Source organism: Oryctolagus cuniculus, chromosome 6, assembly GCF_964237555.1.
Source record: "Oryctolagus cuniculus chromosome 6, mOryCun1.1, whole genome shotgun sequence".
Taxonomy (NCBI): domain Eukaryota; kingdom Metazoa; phylum Chordata; class Mammalia; order Lagomorpha; family Leporidae; genus Oryctolagus; species Oryctolagus cuniculus.
Window position 1 is genome coordinate 138825119 of NC_091437.1, and position 20539 is coordinate 138845657.

The window sequence follows — 20539 nt, forward strand, 5'->3', positions numbered from 1 at the left end:
ACATTGAGTATTATCGATTCTTGTTAAACTCACACATAATCTTATGTGTTACCAATGAATATACTTTTTAAAGAGTTGATAGTACATCATAGTTATTCCAAATGTGTATATCATTAATTATCAGGAAAATTTTTAGATTGAACATTTCCCATTTCTCAAGAAATTAAAATAACTCTCTCAATAAACTATAACAACATGTTTTTGAGAAGTTGTGCTATCAGCTATTACAATTTTCTCAATAGTTTAGTACCTATATTTTCCACTCCCTTTAAATATAAAACTGAGAAAGCTTCAAAGGTTTTGTGGAGAATAGGAGTTAAAATACTACAAATATTGCATGAATTTTGAAGGCCTCATAATTCATATTTTCATATAATATGTAAAATATGATAAAATGTAATTACAAATAATGATATTGTATATTATAAAACTGTTAGTATTTTCCACATGTGATATTCTGTCACAGAATTCACTATCAGTAATAACAACTCATTGCTGTAGCTATTACCAGAATCTATTGTGCACAGAACAATTTAATGTGACCCTTTGAAACGATAAAACATAGCAGTGTAATGAAGTGTGGCGATTAGAAAACTGTGCCCCCACTTGTGGGAGAAATTGGGAAGATCTTCCTTGATGTGAATTATTACAAAAATGATCTTTCTGTAGATTGACACAAATGCGGCTATGCTAGCACAGGCTGGAATGTTTGATCTAGTACTACAAACTTCGTGCCTTGCACAAAGTCAACTCTGTTGATAGTATTCCAAGTTATATCAGATCACATCTCAGCTCAAAGCCCTCTGATGACTTTCTAATTGATGCATTAAAATTCACTGTCTTTACAATGGTCTGCAAAGCCTTACATGGTCTTGCCTTATTTCACCACTCTCTGACTTCATTGCTTACTCATTTTTAAAAAATATTTTATTTATTTATTTGAAAGGTAGAGTTATAAAGAGAGAGAGCAAGAGACAGACAGAAAGGTCTTCCATCTGCTGGTTCACTTCCCAAATGGCTGCAATAGCTGGAGCTGAACAGATCCAAAGCCAGGAGCCAGGAGCTTCTTCCAGGTCTCCCACATGGGTGCAGAGGCCCAAACACTTGGGCCATCTTCTACTGCTTTCCCAGGCCATAGCAGAGAGCTGGATTGGAAGAGGAGCAGCCAGGACACTAACTGGCGCCTGTGTGGGATGCTTGTTCTGCAGGTGGAGACTAAGCCAAGTAGACCACAGCGCTGGCACAACTTGCTCATTTATTTACACTCATGCTCCAGAGTTAAGATCTGTGCCCTGGTTGTTCCTTCCCGTAGAAACCTCTCTTTTGCCTTATGTCTTCACAGACTGGCCTGAAGCCCAAACAACATCCAGATCTCCCATGTGAGTGGCAAACTCATCTCTTTACACCATCACCATTTCCTCCCTAGGGCTGCATTCGTAGGAAGTTGAAATCAGGAGCTGGAACCCAGGTACACTGACGTGGGACACAGACATACTAACTAGCATCCTGTAAGGCCAAATGTTGCATTCTTTTTTTTTAACTTTTAATACTACTCATTCAGTGGCTGGCGCCGTAGCTCACTTGGCTAATCCTCCGCTTGTGGCGCCGGCACCCTAGATTCTAGTCCTGGTTGGGGCGCCAGATTCTGTCCCAGTTGCTCCTCTTCCAGTCCATCTCTCTTGCTGTGGCTCAGGAGGGCAGCAGAGGATGGCCCAAGTGTTTGGGTCCCTGCACCTGCATGGAAGACCAGGAGGAAGCACCCGGCTCCTGGCTTCGGATTGGCACAGCGCCGGCCGTAGCTGCCATTAAGGGAGTGAACCAATGGAAGGAAGACCTTTCTCTCTGTCTCTCTCTCACTGTCTATAACTCTATCTCTCTCTCACTGTCTAACTGCCTGTCAAAAAAAAAAAATAGTACTCATTCAGGGACATTTATATAATTCAAGAAGATAAAGTTTATGTTGTAGCCATTACTGCACTTTGATTATGTCATTGTGAAAACTATTTCCTCTTTTTCCATACAACTTATGTAGTAATTTTTTTATAACATTAAACATGATTTTGAGTGGTAACATAAATCATGGGAATATGAATGTTTGGATACTATGATAGATCTTGTCAATTGTCTGGCCTTCAGCCTTCTCCATGACACTTTCTGTGTCGAAGGAACCGCTGAGCTACAGCCAGCCCAGCTCCATGACACTTTCTATAACTGAGGTTGAAAAACAAATGTATTTTTTCCAACATGCTTTCCACAGGGAACAGTGGAAATGAGGTATTCTAGCCAATGGTATAGAAGAAGAATCCTTTCAAGAACTTTTGAGAAAGCTTTTGCTTTCCAAGCCAATTGTATTATAATAATAGAGTTCCCATTATGTGAGAAGGACAAATCCATGTTTCCTTTTGATATTGTGAGTCAGGTTTTCTGTTATAGCTAAACATCCTGAATGACGTACTGCCTTCCCAACAGAAATGAGGAGACTAGAATAGGAAGTCAAGCAAAAGAATTTGTCAAATATTTTCAAAAATAGCTTCCTATGTTGCTGCTTTGGTTTTTAAAAATAATCATCTCTTCCGTAAAAGCTATTCTTTGAATTTCAATTCTATTAAATTATTACAAATAAAAAATAGTCAATATATATTTTCTAGATTGATGACTTTTTAAAATTATAAGGAAAGAATGTTCAAATAAAAGTTATATGCATTTCATATAAATATTTTTAAATTCTTCATTTATCTGTGCAGAAAATAAGATTTAATGAATAACCAATAATCTAGGAAATAAAAAAATTTTTCTATTTAAGTATAAAAAGTAAACAAATCATTAAGGAAAATATTGATACCTAGGCAAAAAGCAACCATAAATTCAAAGGAGAAAATAAGAGAGGTTATTAAACATGGTAAGATTTTAGGTGTATAAAACAACCATAGGGCATTAAAATTAAGATTAAAAAATTAAGAGTGGTAAGACTCTTAATTTTGGAGTACACTGTTTTCTACCTGCACTAATATTCATTATTATACTAGAATTTGAAGCCATATTAGTAATATTGACCAGGTTCTTTGCAGGCATTATGGTATTGGGGGTTAAGTGGCCATTTGAGATTCCTGCATTCCATATCAGAGTGACCATTCTATTTTTATGTTGATGTAGCACTCTGATTTGACATGCCAGCTCACCTCCTGCCATTGTTAACCTTTTCAATACATTACACAGGGGCTGAATTGTGGCACAGCTTCTGCTTGCAACACCACCATCCTATGAGTCTGATCCACCTTCCTGATAACGGGTCTAGGAAGCTCGCAGTTGACAGCCAAGTGCTTGGGCCTCTGCCACCCAGGTGGGAGATTCATATGCAGTTATGGGATCCTGGCTTTGACCTGGCCTACCTTCACCTATTACAGGCATTTGGGAGTGAACCAGCAGATGGAAGATCTCTCTAATTCTCTCTCTCTCTGCTGCTATGTCTTCCAAATAGGTGAAAATAGATAAACTTTAAAAAAAAAAAAACTTAGTTATTCTGTTTCTAAGGAATTAATCTACAATATAAAAATATATATTCATGAAGATGCTGATATGTAAATTATGAAAAAATTAAATTAAAAAGAGAATTGTATCCACATAGTTAAATGTGTCAAATAAATTTAGGATTACAAAAATGATAATCATATGCAAAGTATGTATATTGTAATGTAAGAATTAAATATTGGCATAAATAGTATATATGGGATGATTATATAAATGTTTCTACTGCATTGAGATTATGGTTGATTTTTTAAAAATTTTACTTTTTGGTATAATTTATTTTTAAATTATTAATTTTATTTACCTGAGAGACAAACAGAGTTCATATTCACTGATTTACTCCTTACATGCCAATAACAGCTAGGACTGGGTCAGTCTGAAGTCATGACCTGGGAATTCAACCTGTACCTCCCACATGAGTGACAAGGACTCAACTACTTGTTCCCGCACCTGCTGCCTCTCAGAGGGTACATTAGTAGGAAGCTAGATCTGAAAAAGAGCCAGGACATGAACCCAGGCACTCTAATATGGGAAGAAGGTACTCAAGAAGCATCTTGGCCGGAACCGCAGCTCACTAGGCTAATCCTCCGCCTAGCAGCGCTGGCACACGGGTTCTAGTCCCGGTTGGGGCGCCGGATTCTGTCCCGGTTGCCCCTCCTCCAGGCCAGCTCTCTGCTGTGGCCAGGGAATGCAGTGGAGGATGGCCCAGGTGCTTGGGCCCTGCACCCCATGGGAGACCAGGAAAAGCACCTGGCTCCTGGCTCCTGCCCTCGGATCAGCGTGGTGCGCCGGCTGCAGTGCGCCGGCCGCGGCGGCCATTGGAGGGTGAACCAACGGCAAAGGAAGACCTTTCTCTCTGTATCTCTCTCTCACTGTCCACTCTGTCTGTTAAAAAAAAAAAAATTAAAAAAAAATAAAAATAAGAAGCATCTTAACCACTCTGCCAAATATCTGCCCATAATATTGATATTATAATATCAAAATAAAGATGTAAACAAACCTTAGAATAATTTATGTTCATCAAGAAGACCATAATCATTTTAAATGTGCAGTTCTATGTTATAATGAAAAAAGGAATTCTCCATCTAGCGTATCTTACTCTAAGTCTGATGTTCAGCTAACAGTGTCAATTTATATTTAATAAAGTAAAATAATTGTAGGAAATAAGCAGTCATCAATAACTAGAGTTTTCGAGAATGGCTTTTAGTTTGTGAAATTGTGGGTAGAGATTCCATTAAACCTCCCTATTTATACAAGTGAGAGTGACAAGTCCCATAAGTAATCTTTTCTGTATTATTGCAATTTAAATATTGCAAATCCTACTAAAATCAGTTGGAGTTAATGAAAATAAAAAAAAAAAAATAAGTATATGAGGCCGGCATGGTGGCTTAGCAGGTAAAGCCACCACCTGCAGTGCCAGAATCTCATATGGTCTCAGGTTTGAGATCTGGCTGCTCCACTTCCAATCCAGCTCTCTACTATGGCCTGGAAAAGCGGTAGAAAATGGCCCAAGTCCTTGGACCCTTGCACCCACATGGGAGACCTGGAAGAAGTTCCTGGATCCTGGCTTCAGATCAGCACAGCTCCGGCCATTGCGGACAACAAGGGAGTGATCCAGTGGATGGAAGACTTCTTTCTCTCTGTCTCTCTCTGCCTCTCCTTCTCTGTGTATAACTCTGACTTTCCAATAAATAAATAAATCTTTAAAAAAAATAGTAATAGTAATCATTTCACATTGTGTAGGTAAAAGAAAAGTTAAGAGCTAAAATGAATGCAAAATATTTAAGATACACGTACAGGTGCAGAGGATTCACTCAATAAATGCCCAGGATTAGATTTATTGAGGTTTTATTATATTGTAATCCCCCATGAAATCTCTGTGAATTAAGTGCTATTATTTCCAGTCTACATACTAGAAATAAAGAGTCAGTATAATAAAGTAATTATCTCAGTCTCACAAAGTATTTTAACTTCCTAGAGGTTGTAAATGTTTTTGTTTTTTAATTTAGCAAGGGTAAATTTTTAAAAAGTGTTTCTCCTATTCAAGGGAATCTATAGTGAATAGATACTTGTATAAACAATATTATTAGTGAACTGGAACTAAGGAACTATCAGATAGTTTTAAAAGAGATTTATTTATTTTCTTATATTTGCTCTAAATAAACAGCATGCATTTGTGGTGTGAAGAAAATGCACAAAAGTCCTTGTACTTCTACTTAAACATATCCTTTATGTTATCTTGAAATTCCAGAACATACCGCTCTTCCCATGTCCTATAACTTGATTGGATATGTGTTTAAAGTGTTTAAAGTGTAGGCATACACACATGCACACACACACACACAACTTCAGACAGGTACATTCCCAACATAATGTCATATGTTTCCCAACTTGACTTTCTGTTGTATCTTTAATAACAGGCATCCAACTTTCCTATTTGTATTTATAGGGAAATAGCACTGTGAGATGTTTGTGCCATAAAGTATGTATCTTTTAAATGGGTGGATATCAAATGAATTTTGCTGCATAAAAGGAAAAAGAAATCAGAAATAATAAATGATGGTACAAGAAAAAAGTAGAACCTCTCCCAATAGCTAATGTAGTGACCTTTTCTTTATTACTATCTCCCTGTTTAAGCACAGAGCTACCTCCAACAGCTGGTGAGCAGCAAACTTAAGCCTTAAATCTTCCCTCTAGGTCCATCATATTCTGAACTCTATTATATTTTTCACTACAAAAATTTGGAGGATAATAAACATAATTTTTATTTAAAATGCCAAAACTTGGTACAAAAGAATTTGGAAGATACAAAAGTATGAAAAGTTAATGTCAATTATATGCTTCTTTGCAGATCAAAGAGGCAAGAATCAACTTTCAGGAAGTGGGACAGAATTGCAGAATCATAATCTAAACATAGCCAGGTAGGTAACAGTGTTTAATCCCTAATTGTTATCTGCTTAGAATTTTTTAAACAGGAAGTTCAAAAAACCATTGCATGTAAAGAAAATATATAAACATGGGCATAAATCTAGTATTAAATGGAAGATGTAATTCTTGAAATTTAGAAAATTTTGTTAAATTATGGTAGATTTATCATTAAAATGAGTTTTCATGAAGACAGCAAAAGAAGTTCATCTTTTTAGAGAACCCATTTGTTAAGAAGAAAATCTGAAAAACCACTTTCATTAAATAGGGTGCTAGCTAATTTTCACATGTCTAATCATATACTTTAAAAAATAAATACTTTCATTTGTACTGGCAAAATGTGAACATCTCAGTTTGTGACAAGAAAAGATATACTATTGAGAAATTTAGGTTTTAAAAACTATACAAATTATATGAAAATAATGTATTATACATATATATATACATATATGTTTTTAAGTACCTTGGCATATTGCTGTATATGAAAATTGCACACATCTCACTAAGAGACCATATATGGTGTATTCACTTCATCAAAAAATTAGATCCATAATTAATTAAGCCATTGTCATGTAGTTATATATTTCCAAAATAATAATTAGATTTTGAATATTATTTTATTATTACTACATCACAGAATATGCATCCATTAAAAGTACACTAACCTTGTCCTAAAGTTGGTAGGATGAGGATGTCCATCATATAAAGATAAGTAGTCATATTCTTCTTCTAGAGCAAATGATTGAAAAACAATTTGTATTCTATTTCTTTCTTCTGCTATTATTACCCATGTACAGTTTGCACCATTTGGATATCCATATGGAAAACCAGGGCTTTCTATAGTGCCATTAAGTCCTTTTAAAGTTCCACCACATGTATAAATAAATCCTGCAACAAAAGACAAATAAGCATATATTAGTATTATATAAAACAAAAACAGTCGGGAAGATGTATTATTATTATTTTTTTGACAGGCAGAGTGGACAGTGAGAGAGAGAGAGACAGAGAGAAAGGTCTTCCTTTTGCCGTTGGTTCACCCTCCAATGGACGCCGCGGCCATCGCATCGTGCTGATCTGATGGCAGGAGCCAGGTGCTTCTCCTGGTCTCCCATGGGGTGCAGGGCCCAAGCACTTGGGCCATCCTCCACTGCAATCCCTGGCCACAGCAGAGAGCTGGCCTGGAAGAGGGGCAACCGGGACAGAATCCGGTGCCCCAACCGGGACTAGAACCTGGTGTGCCGGTGCCGCAAGGCGGAGGATTAGCCTAGTGAGCCGCGGCGCCGGCCTGGGAAGATGTATTATTTTGAAGTGTCTTTTGCTTTTCCTAGACCAATGTTAAAAATAATTTTGTAAATGATCTTTAAAAAGGTTTTTATTTATATGAAAGGCTGAGTTACAGAGGGAGGAGACAGAGAGAAAGAGAGATTTTTCATTCTCTGATTCATTCCCCAAATGGCCACAATGGCTGGGGCTGGGCCAGCCGGAAGCCAGGAGCATGAAACTCCAACTTTGTCTCCTATGTGGGTGACAGCGGCCCAAATATTTTGGCCATCTTCCACTGTTTTTCCCATGCATATTAACCAGGAGCTAGATGGAAAGTGGGGTAGCTGGGACAGGAACCAGTGCTCACATGGGATGCCAGTGTTGCAGGTAACGGTTTAATGGACTGCACCACAGTGATTGCCTTGTAGATAATCATTTAAGAGCTGAGTAAATTATATCACATACACATATACAAAGGTTCTTCCACAGTTATTGAGAAAAAAATGGGGGAGGACATGTGGTGCCATGGTTAAATCACCACTTGGGACTCTTGTATCCCATATCAATGCCTAATTTGAGTCATAGCTACTGTGTTTCAAATCCAGCTTCCCACTAATGAGCACCCTGGAAAGCAGCATGTGATAGTTAATATACTTAGGTCCCTGCAACCTAGGTGCAAGATGGAGACTGACTTCCAGTCTCTTGGTTCAGTCTGTCACAATGCTGGCTGTTGTGGGCATTTGGTGAGTGAACCAGCAACTGAAAGATCTCAGTCTCTCTCCTATGTCTCTCTGCTCTTCAAATAAGGTAAAATTAAGTAAATTAAAAATTGCTTTCATATAAAAACAAAATTAAATAATAAATTTGTTTTCGTGCAAAAACTTTGAAATCATTGAATAGTTTAATAATATGCATTTCCATGAATTTTTAAAAGCCCCTTTGTGTGTGTATATGTAAAATGTATTTAACAAAATATTAGAATTGTCATTTATTTTGCATATTAACTTAATAAATATAAAGCGCTTGATAAAATAATGTCATCATATCTAACTCTTTATCCATTACATGTTGTAACATATAAACCCAATCCTAGAACATATTATTCTCGCTCTGGCATTTCCAATCTAATCATGGAAAACTATAAACAATATTGAAAATTTAATGATCTGGTGTACATTTTGGGTCCCAGATAATTAACTCTATTTTTTCTTGGCAAAACATGCTAACTTGTATGGTATAACCACATCTCTACTATGTAACTATCGACCATGCTCTTGGAAAATTTATCCCTCCCTGAGTACAGGGGAGGGATTTCTTTTTTAAAGTTGATGGACATGTTCTACTTTTCATCAGAATGTTTGGTCCAGGATGTACACAATCCTGAATTAGCTACATTGGAGTGAGTCCTAAGGTTAAATAGAAAATATATTAAATATGTGACTTCTGGGAAACTGAGAGCAGCTATCTGTAGAAACTTTCCACTAGTTCTATGGGTTATCTAACCCATTAAGAGTATAATTCCTGGGAATGTCTAGAAAACTTCAGTAATTATTTTTAACTAATTATTTATTTTCATTATTTTATCAGTTTATTATTTAAAAGTTTTGAGTAGCATGTAACACATGTTCAGCTATATTTCTTAAGTTTATTTTAATATATAATATTCTGTAGTCACACTTGGTAATGTAAAACTCTAGCATCAATATCATGGCAGATAAAATGGTCCTGTCTTTTATCTAGACTGTGTACTGATAGAGCTTAGAGCTAGGCACAGCTGCCAGACTCAGAAGTTCTGAACAGAACTCTTCATCCAGGTGTTGTTATGTATATCTGTGAGTCCCACACAAAGCATGCAAGGAAGCTGGAACTCAGAGATACCAAGCTAATCTGAAGGAGAGAAGTGCACACTGGCTTAAAAATCTGTGTTAGGAACTAGATGTAGAAATGCAAGGAATTTTGAAATTCTCAAAGAAGCCATGAGTATATTTTATGTAGGCATAGATGTGATTGAAAAGTGAGTGGAACCATGCATGGAAGATTCAATGCTGGTCTTGTAAACTATGGAACAAAGAGATTGATTTGGGATGTTGTATTTTCATTTCACAATTGCATCTTATTTGATGTTGGGATCCCCCACTCTACAAGCAGCTGCAGATTTTGGGTGGTTGACTGTGCTGACTCTGGTGGTAAGCATTCTGGCTCAAGGCTGGGTTAGTCAATCTAATCCTATCCTCTGAATTATTTTTACTTCCGGGATCTACTCCTCTCACCTCCAAATATGGCAAGGTGCTAAGCCTGGGGTATTCAATATCTGATATGAGATATAGTTCTTGTTATTCTATTGCCATTTATAAAAGTCTTGAGAAGTTGGGTCAGGTAGAAGTTTTAAAAAATCAATATTGGTGTTTATTCATATATATTTGTCTATGCACCAAAAGTCAAATAAGGCATTTTATGATTTTCAAAAATAACTAAAAAAATAAAATAAAGGTCCTTTTTAAATTGCTTTTTTGCAGAGCAATTACTTTGAAGCCTTAGGTTAATTAGCTATCACCCATTTCTATTAGTTTTCTGCCTGAACAGCTTCCAATTTGAACTTCATAACAAAATGCAAGCATGAATCCCTTCAGCTACAATCTGATCTATGGGATATTTTATATATTCTCAAGACCCATAACATTGATGGGTTTAGAAAAGGACATATGTCCTAAAATAACATGCTCAGCTCTATCCACTAATTCTTCAAGGGCTTGCTGATTCATGTATTTCGACTCCTTTACCTTTTTTTTTCTCTTCTTTAGGCAAATTAGGCAGCTATTTTTAAGCTTCGTTATCTGTCTTCATTTTGTGTTTCTTTTTTGTTAAAACTGGATTAAAATTAGCATGACATTATTCATAATAATTAAGTATATTTTCCAATAAGACATTTAAACATTTCATTAAAATATAAAATGAGAAAATAGTTTTTTCAAAAATAATTTATTTTATTTATTTGAAAGGCAGAGTAACAGAAAGAAACAGAGACAGAGAAAGAGATATTTCATCCTTTGGTTCACTCCTCAAATGACTAGGGCTGTCAGGGTTGGACCAACTGAACCAGGTGGCAGAAGGAACTACATCCAGGTCTCCCACGTGGGTTTAGAGTTCCAGGTACTTGGGTTATCTTGCGTTGCTTTCCCAGGAATATTGTCGGGGAGCTGAATCTAAGCAGAGCAGCCAGGACTCAAACCAGCCTAACCTTCTGTGTCACAATGTCCACCTATAAAATGAACTTAAAAAAAAAATCTCTTCTTATTCATTTATGACATCATAGAGTTGGCTATTGTTATCAGCTCAGTTTTGTAGCCTTTCGAGACACATGCACATGTATGCCTATTTCTATGCATTTCATAGAACTTTTTCAAATGGAGTCAGTTATATTGTGTGTATTTTTCTGATTTTTTGTGTGTTTCAAGTGCATATCACTGATATTCCCCTTGTCACTGGATATACTTCTATATTCTTCAATGAATATTTAGCTACATAGCATTTAGTATGCCTGTACTAGAACATTTTACCATTCTCCTATTAATAGTTTTTATTTTTATTTTTTTTTTGAGTTAAAGATGTAAAGAGCAACTTTAAACAACTTATTGTTTAATCATGTGATATATCTTCAAGACAGGAACTCAGATATAGGATTGCTAACTTTTCAAGGAAGATTGATAGTCATACTGTGCTCAATAAATGTGAAAATATATGCAACTATCACCAAAATATGAAGGATTTCTCTACCCCAACCCCAATTTTGGCAACACTAGATTTTTTTTGCAAGGCAAATTTTGCCAGGCAAAAGTGGTTTCCTTACTATTTTAATTTTGCATTTTCTTTATTATTATTAGAATCAACTATGATTTATTTCTCATTCATTCATAATTATTTTATTAATCTTCTGTGCATATTCTCCTCACATTATTTTAATGGATACTTTACCCTATTTTTCACTGTCAACATAATTGCTCATGCTTTTGCTGATTTATTGGTAGGACATGTTTGCCTTTATAAATACATTTATAAATAAGTAGCATTTTTTATTGTTATAGTTCATTGCTTTCACAAACTCATGACATCTTATTGATCTATGTAGCACATGTGCTACATCACCACCTGTTCTATTTGTCTCCTCAGATGAGCCTTCTTCCATGATTGTTCATCTATTCATTACATGAATTTTGCCTTAGGGGTTGTGTGACACAAAGGACATTGCTTCAGCCTATATCATGGAAGGTGACGAACTAAAGCACAAGCTAGCAGAGACATTTAGACTAGAACTACAGAGTAACTACAGGATCTGAGGAAGCGCACTGCTATGAGAATACATGGAGGCAAAAATTAATCTAGACAAATCACTATGTGATTCATATAAAACCTTCTCAAAAACTGACATAGCTTCTTTTCCTAATATTTAGTCTTTGACAGCTTCTGAATGACATGTTGCATTTTTCATGCAGCTTTTAATGTCCACTAAAATCGTCAAGTTATACTGAAAGTAAATATAACTCCAATTTATATTATTTTAATTACATTGTCAACAACAGTTTTATTGACAAAATGGATGCTTAAATTTTTTCTTTCAACTCCATATTTTACTTTTTCTGCATATACACAATGATTATTTGTGAGTACTTTTAATGATTTGAATTTATTTTGTTTTTTTTTTTCTAATCAAGGTCCTTGACATAGCAACATTCAAATTTCTGTTAACTTTTGTCAACCATCTTCATAAATCACTGCAAGTGGGTTAGAGTGCCCAATGATGTTGTTAGCATTCTTGCAAAGAATACCTAAGACCTTCACAATACTAAAACCAGGGACCGGTGTTGTGGTGTAGCAAGTAAAACTTCCATCTGTGATGTTAGTATCCTATATGGGTGCCAGTTTGTGTCCCAGTTGCTCCACTTGCTTTTTTTTAAGATTTATTTACTTATGTGAGAGGCAGAGTTACAGACAGAGGGAAGGACAGAGAGAGAGAGGCCTTCGATCTGCTAGTTCACTCCCCAAATGGCTGCAATTGCCAGACCTAGGCCAATCCAAACTCAGGAGCTTCTTCTGGGTCTACCACTTGGGTGCAGGGGCCCAACCGCTTGGGCCATCTTCCACTTCTTTTCCCAGGACGTCAACATGAGCTGGATTGGAAGTGGAGCAGCTGGGACTCAAACTGTCACCTGTATGGGATGCCAGTGCCTCAGGCAGAGACTTAACCTGCTATGCCTCTCCATTGGCCCCCCAACTGCTCCACTTTTGATCCAGCTCCTTGTTAACATGGTAGACCCAGAGGAAGCTCCAAGATCCTAGCTTCAGCCTGTCCAGCCCCAGCCCCAGCCCCAGCCATTGCAGTCCTTTGGGGAGTGAACCAGCCATGAATGATTTTTCTCGCTCTCTGTTTCTCTCTCTCTCTCTCTCTCTCTCTCTCTCTCTCTCTTTCTTTCTGTCACTAGCAAATGCAAAGAAAGGATAGCTAAATTTTATATTGTGGAATTTAAATATCCTTCTCTGAAGAGCTTGTCCAGTCACTTTTTTCTTCCAGTCACTTTGTATGTATAGGTATTCATCAATGCGTATGATGGATATAAAGCCATCCAGTTATTAAAGGGATCAGTTTGTTTGAAAATTAAGATTCTTTTTGTCCAGCGCTCATCTCAAAATTCCTCAGTGCTGAAAAGAGTTACAAGGTGCAAAGTAGTTTTATATGCATTTGTTGTAGAGGAAGTTTAATGCCACAGAGTTTATTTAGGTACAAAGCTACACATTCTGTCTCCTAGAATGATTTCCACGTCCCAGAGAGTTTTCTGAGTGAATGTTCCATTATTCAGAAACTAGATTTTAGGCTCAGGCTACAATAAAATTGAATAAATGACATGGGGTGAAGAGTGTGTCCCTCAGTAGTAGATTTGCAATAATCTCAACAGAATTGAAAACTGGGGTACCAATATTTGCTTCTACTTGCATATTTCTGTATGAAGCAAAAACCAGTAAAAAGACATATTAAATAATAAGATATCTAGAAAAAAAAAGTAAAGCACACACAATGGGAGTACAAGGGATTAGATGTATTTTTCAGATGTGTAATAGCTCCTAAAGTGGCTAGCTTTTCACAGTTAACTCCAGAATATAGTGGCATTTACTTTCTCAGATAATACTATGATTAGTACTGTGGATGTTGACTTCTTACCTAGACTCCACATTTTTATGGTTCAAGAGTTGAAGGAACCTTCTACTTCTGACACATTCATTCTTTAGACTTACTGATAGCGTTTTGTTTATCATAAATCCTGCTAGCCCAGATGCCATCCTGTCCCATTTTAAGGTAACTTCTATTCCAACCCACAATGTGCTAACTTATTAAATTAATTCTGATGGCCGGCGCTGCGGCTCAATAGGCTAATCCTCTGCCTAGCGGCGCCGGCACACCGGGTTCTAGTCCCGGTCGGGGCGCCAGATTCTGTCCTGGTTGCCCCTCTTCCAGGCCAGCTCTTTGCTGTGGCCAGGGAGTGCAGTGGAGGATGGCCCAAGTGCTTGGGCCCTGCACCCTATGGGAGACCAGGAGAAGTACCTGGCTCCTGCCTTCGGATCAGCGCAATGTACTGGCCCCAGCGCGCCAGCTGCGGCGGCCATTGGAGGGTGAACAACAGCAAAAGGAAGACCTTTCTCTCTGTCTCTCTCTCACTGTCCACTCTGTCTGTCAAAAAAAAAAATTAATTCTGAGAGAATAATCCAGTTTCTGTTATTGCAAACTTTACCTCACAGTAATATCCATAATAAGCATAACAATTTTTCTATCAGGATAACTGTTTTGTCTTTTTTTAAAGATTTTATTTATTTGAGAGCTAGAATTACAGACAGAGAGAGGAGATGACAGAGAGAAAGGTCTTCCATCTACTGGTTCACTCCCCAGATGGCTGCAACAACCAGAGCTGGGCCAATCCAAAGCCAGGTGCCAAGAACTTCCGGGTCTACCATGTGGGTGCAGGGGCCCAAGCACTTGGGCTATCCATTGCTGCTGTCTCAAGCAATCAGCAGGGAGCTGGATCTGAAGTGGAGCAGCCAGGACTCAAACTGGCACCCATACCGGGTGTCTACACTGCAGGTGGAGGCTTAGCCTAATACACGCAGCACCAGCCCAACTGATTTGTCTTAAAATTAAATAACAACAAGAAGCAATAGCAAAAGCTGTCCCCCAAATATCTGTTGATTCTGAGAGTTCTACTTTTCAATCATGTCATTATTTTGTATATTCTTCAGAACAAGCTTATAAATTAACTCCATTTTATATATAAAGAAAGAGTGTGTTTTATCTATAATTCTTATTCGTGTATGCCTCTTCCTTTATACCCCTGACTTATTAAGTTACGTAAACTACTACACACTACTATTAGACAAACTCTACTGCATACATTTATGTTATTGGGTTTTTCTGGCTCTGTGATTTCAGATCCTTATTCTCAGAGGAAATAAAGTCTATTGAGTTCAGAGAGTTAATTTTATAAAGTTTATAACCCATTCCAAATTTATGGGCATGACATTTCAAGGTTTTTGCCTTCAGAGGTTTTGATATTTGAGTCAGTTTACCCTTATATATTTCAGGAAAAAATCTGGGAGGTTCTTATCTAAAAGATGACATTGATAGTAAAAATGCAAATTAATTCACAAAGTAGAAATTGTTTCCCTAGGTTGTATGTAAGTTTGAAAGTTTGAAAAAAAAATAATGAATTATGTCAAATCTAATTAGATAGATTCCTGAAGTTGAAGTCACAGCTGGATTTCTCACTACCACCCAAAAGCTTATATAAAATAGTAATTAACAAAATCTAAAGTTTTCCAAAGGACAACTTATTCGAGAAGGATTTTCTTATTATTTCTTTAGTTTTTAATTGGACAGATGACATCCTGCCATTAAGACTATATTAATTACACTTTCTTATTTTATGAGAATATATTCAGAATAGGAGAAGTAGTATTTTTTAATATTTTGAATAAATGGCTTAGATTTGGTAGTACTTGTGCAAAGTGAAGATCTCTATATATTTTCCCATCCACACAAATATTTTGTAAATAATTGTCAAAATCAACTTTTTAAAAACTTGGGATTTATTCAAAGTTCAGGAATAAGATGAGGGGTATTATTTTAAAAATACTTTTGCCCCTCATGTATAACAGTTGACCATATGGTGTTGTTATTAAAACTACTCCCATTCCTCCTTTCCTAGAAGTAACCCTGAAAACTAGAAACTTCATACTGAGAAGCAACTGGAGGAAAGTGACCAGGGTGGGAGCTTCTCTAAAAATCCCTCTCCACCCCAGAATATTGTCACTCTGTAAACTTTCTTACAGCTTCCTGGAAACCCTATTCACAGATGGTTTTATTTGGTACTGACTCCTGAGTTGTTTAAAAAATGAGTGCAGTTGTTAAACATTGCAGTGGCTGCTATATAAGCTGAAACAAACAAGAATCTGGATAAAGCGTAAAACGAAGGTCCAGGGAAGATGTCCGCTGGGAGGATTTGAAAATCTCTCCGCCAGTACTAAGGATAGGGTATGTGCATACACAGGCCTAGGTGCTTTGTAGAGGAACATGGTGAGACAGGCCCAGCCTCGCAGGTGTGCATGGCTTAAGACTCTGTGTCAAAGAAGTGAAAACTAAGACAAGACTTGTAAATTGCTGTGATGTTGGAGATGCACCCAAACACACAGAACCCCTTAGGACGGGGTGGAGGACACATGGATTCAAAGCATTAGAGGAAAATTCTGCCCTATAATTTGCTTAACACATCTGGTAATTTCAACAAATGCTAAGTACGGATTCACACCCAGACATGTAATAGTAAAACCATTGAATGACAATGAGAAAACTGTTAAAACAAAGGAAAAAATAAGATTCATCATCTAAAGTATTCCCAGTGAAGGGCTGGCATTGTGCGCCGTGTGTTAAGCCGCTGTCTGTGATACTGGCATAGCATTTTGGAGGGCCAGTTCAACTCTTGGCTGTTCCACTTTTGAATTCAGCTTCCTGTTAATGACCTGTAAAGGCAGTAGAAGATGGTCCAAGTACTTGGGCATATGTTGTCCATGTGGGTGACCTGGATTCCTTGCTTCAGCCTGGTCGAGCCTGGCCATTATGACCATTTGGCAAGTGAACCAGGGCATGCAAATTCTCTCTCTGTCCCTGTCTCTCTCTTTTTCTCTCTATCTCTGCCTCTAAAGTAAATAAATATTTTTTTAAAAAAATCTTAGATTAATAGTTAATTTCTCATGAGAATCCACTGATGCCTGAAAACTATGAGATTACATATTTAAATTAAAATCTACAAAAGGGCTTTCAAATGTGAAGTTATGAAAATTCCAGAAAAAACAAATTTAGTAAATATTTTAAAAATGAAGCCTGTTAACTACTAATTCTTTAGCAATGTTTTAAATATGCTTTGTTAATGCTATATAGTATTTTACATATACTATGTTATTAGTGAATACTATATAAGTTAGCTTTTCTTTCTCTTCTTTATCCCATTCTTATTTATACCATAATTATTTTTGTTGTTTGTGTCATTGTTAGCCATGGAACTCCATAACATAATTCAATTATCTCACCATCTTTGAGTTGGAAAATACAAATTTAAATAATTACACTAGAAAATTCTAGCGTCAAATTTTCAGAATGAGAATTCTTATGATCCAAATGTATCCACTATTCCTATTGGTGGGGCTTATGAAATATAATTCCATGATGGTAGTTCAGTTTTCTATCCATAAAATACCTTAAATTATTTTGTTTTCAGAGGAGGACAATTTGATTACTGCTGAAGTGTCAACCTCTGTTAAAGAAAAAATGTGAACTGATGTTGGTAAATTTTCCGCACAGATTTATAAAGGACATATATTCTTTGCTTATTAGGTGAATATATGCCAACTGGGTCAAGTTTTTAACTGAGTTGTTTAAATCTTTATTACACATAATAATACATTTTTTTCTATTTTTGTAATCTACTATTGAGCAACTTTGTTGAAAATCTTTATACTATACTTGTGTACATATTTTCTTCTTATTTCAGCATTTTTACAAACAAGGTTGATGTCTTTTTAATTTTTTTTTCGTTTTATATGAAATGCAAGGAGACAGAAACAGAAAGAGATATCTTTTGTTGGCTTGTTTACTCCCCAAATGCCTATAACTGGTGGAGCTGAGCCAGGCCAAAGCCAAGAGCCTGTTTGTCTATTATTTGTTCCTTTTATTTCCTTTTTTTATATTAATCAAGTGTGCATTTTATTGCATGTTTTTCTCTTTTCTCTTATTAATTTCATATCCTGTTAGAGGTAACCCTAAGGAGTAGGGTTATGTAGAGTTGATTATTAGAGTAAATTATAAGTTAGTTTCATCACTTTCTGAATAAAGCAAGGGCATTAGAGCATTTTTCCCTCATCCCCATATATATGTAGCATTGTTTTGTGCACTTTAGTTATACATATATTATAAACAATCAAAAGACATTAGTGTAGTTTTGTTTTTTTGTTGTTGTTGTTTTTTTTTTAGATTTATTTATTTGAGAGGCAAAGTTACAGACAGAGGGATAGACAGAGAGAGACGTCTTCCATCCCCTATGTGCTCCCCAAATGGCCGCAATGGCCCAGAGCTGGGACGATCCAAATCCAGGATTCAGGAGTTCCTTCTGGATCTCCCATGCAGGTGCAGGGGTCTAAACACTTGGGCCATTTCCCACTGCCTTCCCAGGCCATTAGCAGAGAGCTGGATGGGAAGAGGAGCAGCCGGGACATGAATCCCTGCCCTTATGGGGGGCTGGCACAGGCAGAAGCTTAGCTTACTACACCAGAGCCCTGCCAGCATTAGTGTTGTTTAACCACTTAACATAGTTTATTGAATATGTACTTTTTTCATCGTTTCAGTCTTTCCTTTTAGATTTATCTTTCCTCTTCCTTGAAAAGGTCCCGCCAGTATTTATTTATTTTAATTTTGTGACAATTCTAATGCCTTTATTTTGTAGAAGACATTATCTATCTATTCGATCTATTGCATTTGCTGGAAGGGTCAGAAGTAGGAATTTCCCTGTGTGTTTTATTTCTAATCACTTTTCTTTTTTTTTTTTTTTATCTTTTATTTAATGAATATAAATTTCCAAAGTACGACTCATGTGTTACAATGGCTTCCCCCCCCATACCGTCCCTCCCACCCACAACCCCCCCCCCTTCCCACTCCCTCTCCCCCTCCATTCACGTCAAGATTCATTTTCGATTATCTTAATATACAGAAGATCAGCCTAGCATACCTTAAGTAAGTATTTCAACAGTTTGCTCCCACACAGAAACATTAAGTGAAAAATAATAGATGATTTTTTTTAAATGATGATGAAATCAGATCAGACCTATTGTCACGTTTAATCCCAGTGAGAGTCAAGTTGGGAATTGATAATTTTTTTTTTTTTTTTTACAGAAGATCAGTTTAGTGTACATTAAGTAAAGATTTCAATCGTTTGCACCCCCATAGAAACAAAAAGTGAAATATACTGTTTGAGTACTCGTTATAGCATTAAGCCTCAGTGTACAGCACGTTAAGGACAGAGATCCTACATGAGGAGTAAGTGCACAGTGACTCCTGCCGTTGACTTCACAAATTGACACTCCTGTTTATGGCATCAGTAATCTCCCTATGCACCAGTTATGAGTTTCCAAGGCTATGGAAGCCCCCTGAGTTCTCTGACTCTTATCTTGTTTGGACACGGTCATAGTCAAAGTGGAGGTTCTCTCCTCCCTTCAGAGAAAGGCACCTCCCTCTTTGAAGACCTGTTCTTTCCACTGGGATCTCACTCACAGGGATCTTTTGCCAGAGTGTCTTGGCTTTCCATGCCTGAAATACTCTCATGGGCTTTTCAGCCAGATCCGAGTGCCTTCAGGGCTGATTCTGAGGCCAGAGTGCTATTTAGGACATCCGCCATTCTATGAGTCTGCTGAGCATCTCACTTCCCATGCTGGACCACCCTCCCCTTTATCCATTCTATCGGTTGGTGTCAGCAGATACTAGACTTGCCCATGTGCTCCCCTTGACTCTCAGTCCTTTCATTATGATCAATTGTGAACTGAAATTGATCACCTGGAATAGCGAGATGGCATTGGCACATGCCACCTTGATGGGATTGAATTGGAATCCCCTGGTATGTTTCCAACTCTACCAATTGGGGCAAGTCAGCCCGAGCATGCCCCAAATTACACATCTCTTCCCTCTCTTATTCCCACTCTTACGTTCAACAGGGATCATATTTCAGTTAATTTTCAACACTCAAGAATAACTGTGTGATAATTACAGAATTAAACCAGTCATATCAAGTAGAACAGACAAAAAAAAAAAATACTATGAGGGATAATGTATTAAGTTGTCCATCAGCAGTCAGGGCTATGCTGATCAAGTCACCATTTCTCATAGTGTCCACTTCACTTCAGGAGGTTTCCCCTTTGGTGTTCAGTCAGTTGTCACCGATCAGGGAGAACATATGGTATTTGTCCCTTTGGGACTGGCTTACTTCACTCAGCATGATGTGTTCCAGATTCCTCCATTTTGTTGCAAATGACTGGATTTCGTTGTTTCTTACTGCGGTATAGTACTCTAAAGAATACATATCCCATAATTTCTTTATCCAGTCTACCGTTGATGGGCATTTAGGTTGGTTCCAGGTCTTGGGTATTGTGAATTGTGCTGCAATAAACATTAGGGTGCAGACCGCTTTTTTGTTTATCAATTTAAACTCCTTTGGGTAAATTCCAAGGAGTGGGATGGCTGGGTCGA

The 20539-nt window shown here is 37.1% G+C and overlaps 1 protein-coding gene across 5 annotated transcripts in view; it reads right to left on the minus strand.

The window, feature by feature from the left end:
• Positions 1–20539, minus strand: part of CSMD3 (CUB and Sushi multiple domains 3) — a 1302111-nt gene that overhangs the window by 1146593 nt on the left and 134979 nt on the right. For all 5 annotated transcript variants that reach the window (XM_051844773.2, XM_051844775.2, XM_051844772.2 and 2 more), the window contains exon 2: positions 7116–7338. In XM_051844773.2, coding sequence (XP_051700733.2) covers positions 7116–7338 — 223 coding nt within the window. The remainder of the gene's footprint in view (positions 1–7115; positions 7339–20539) is intronic.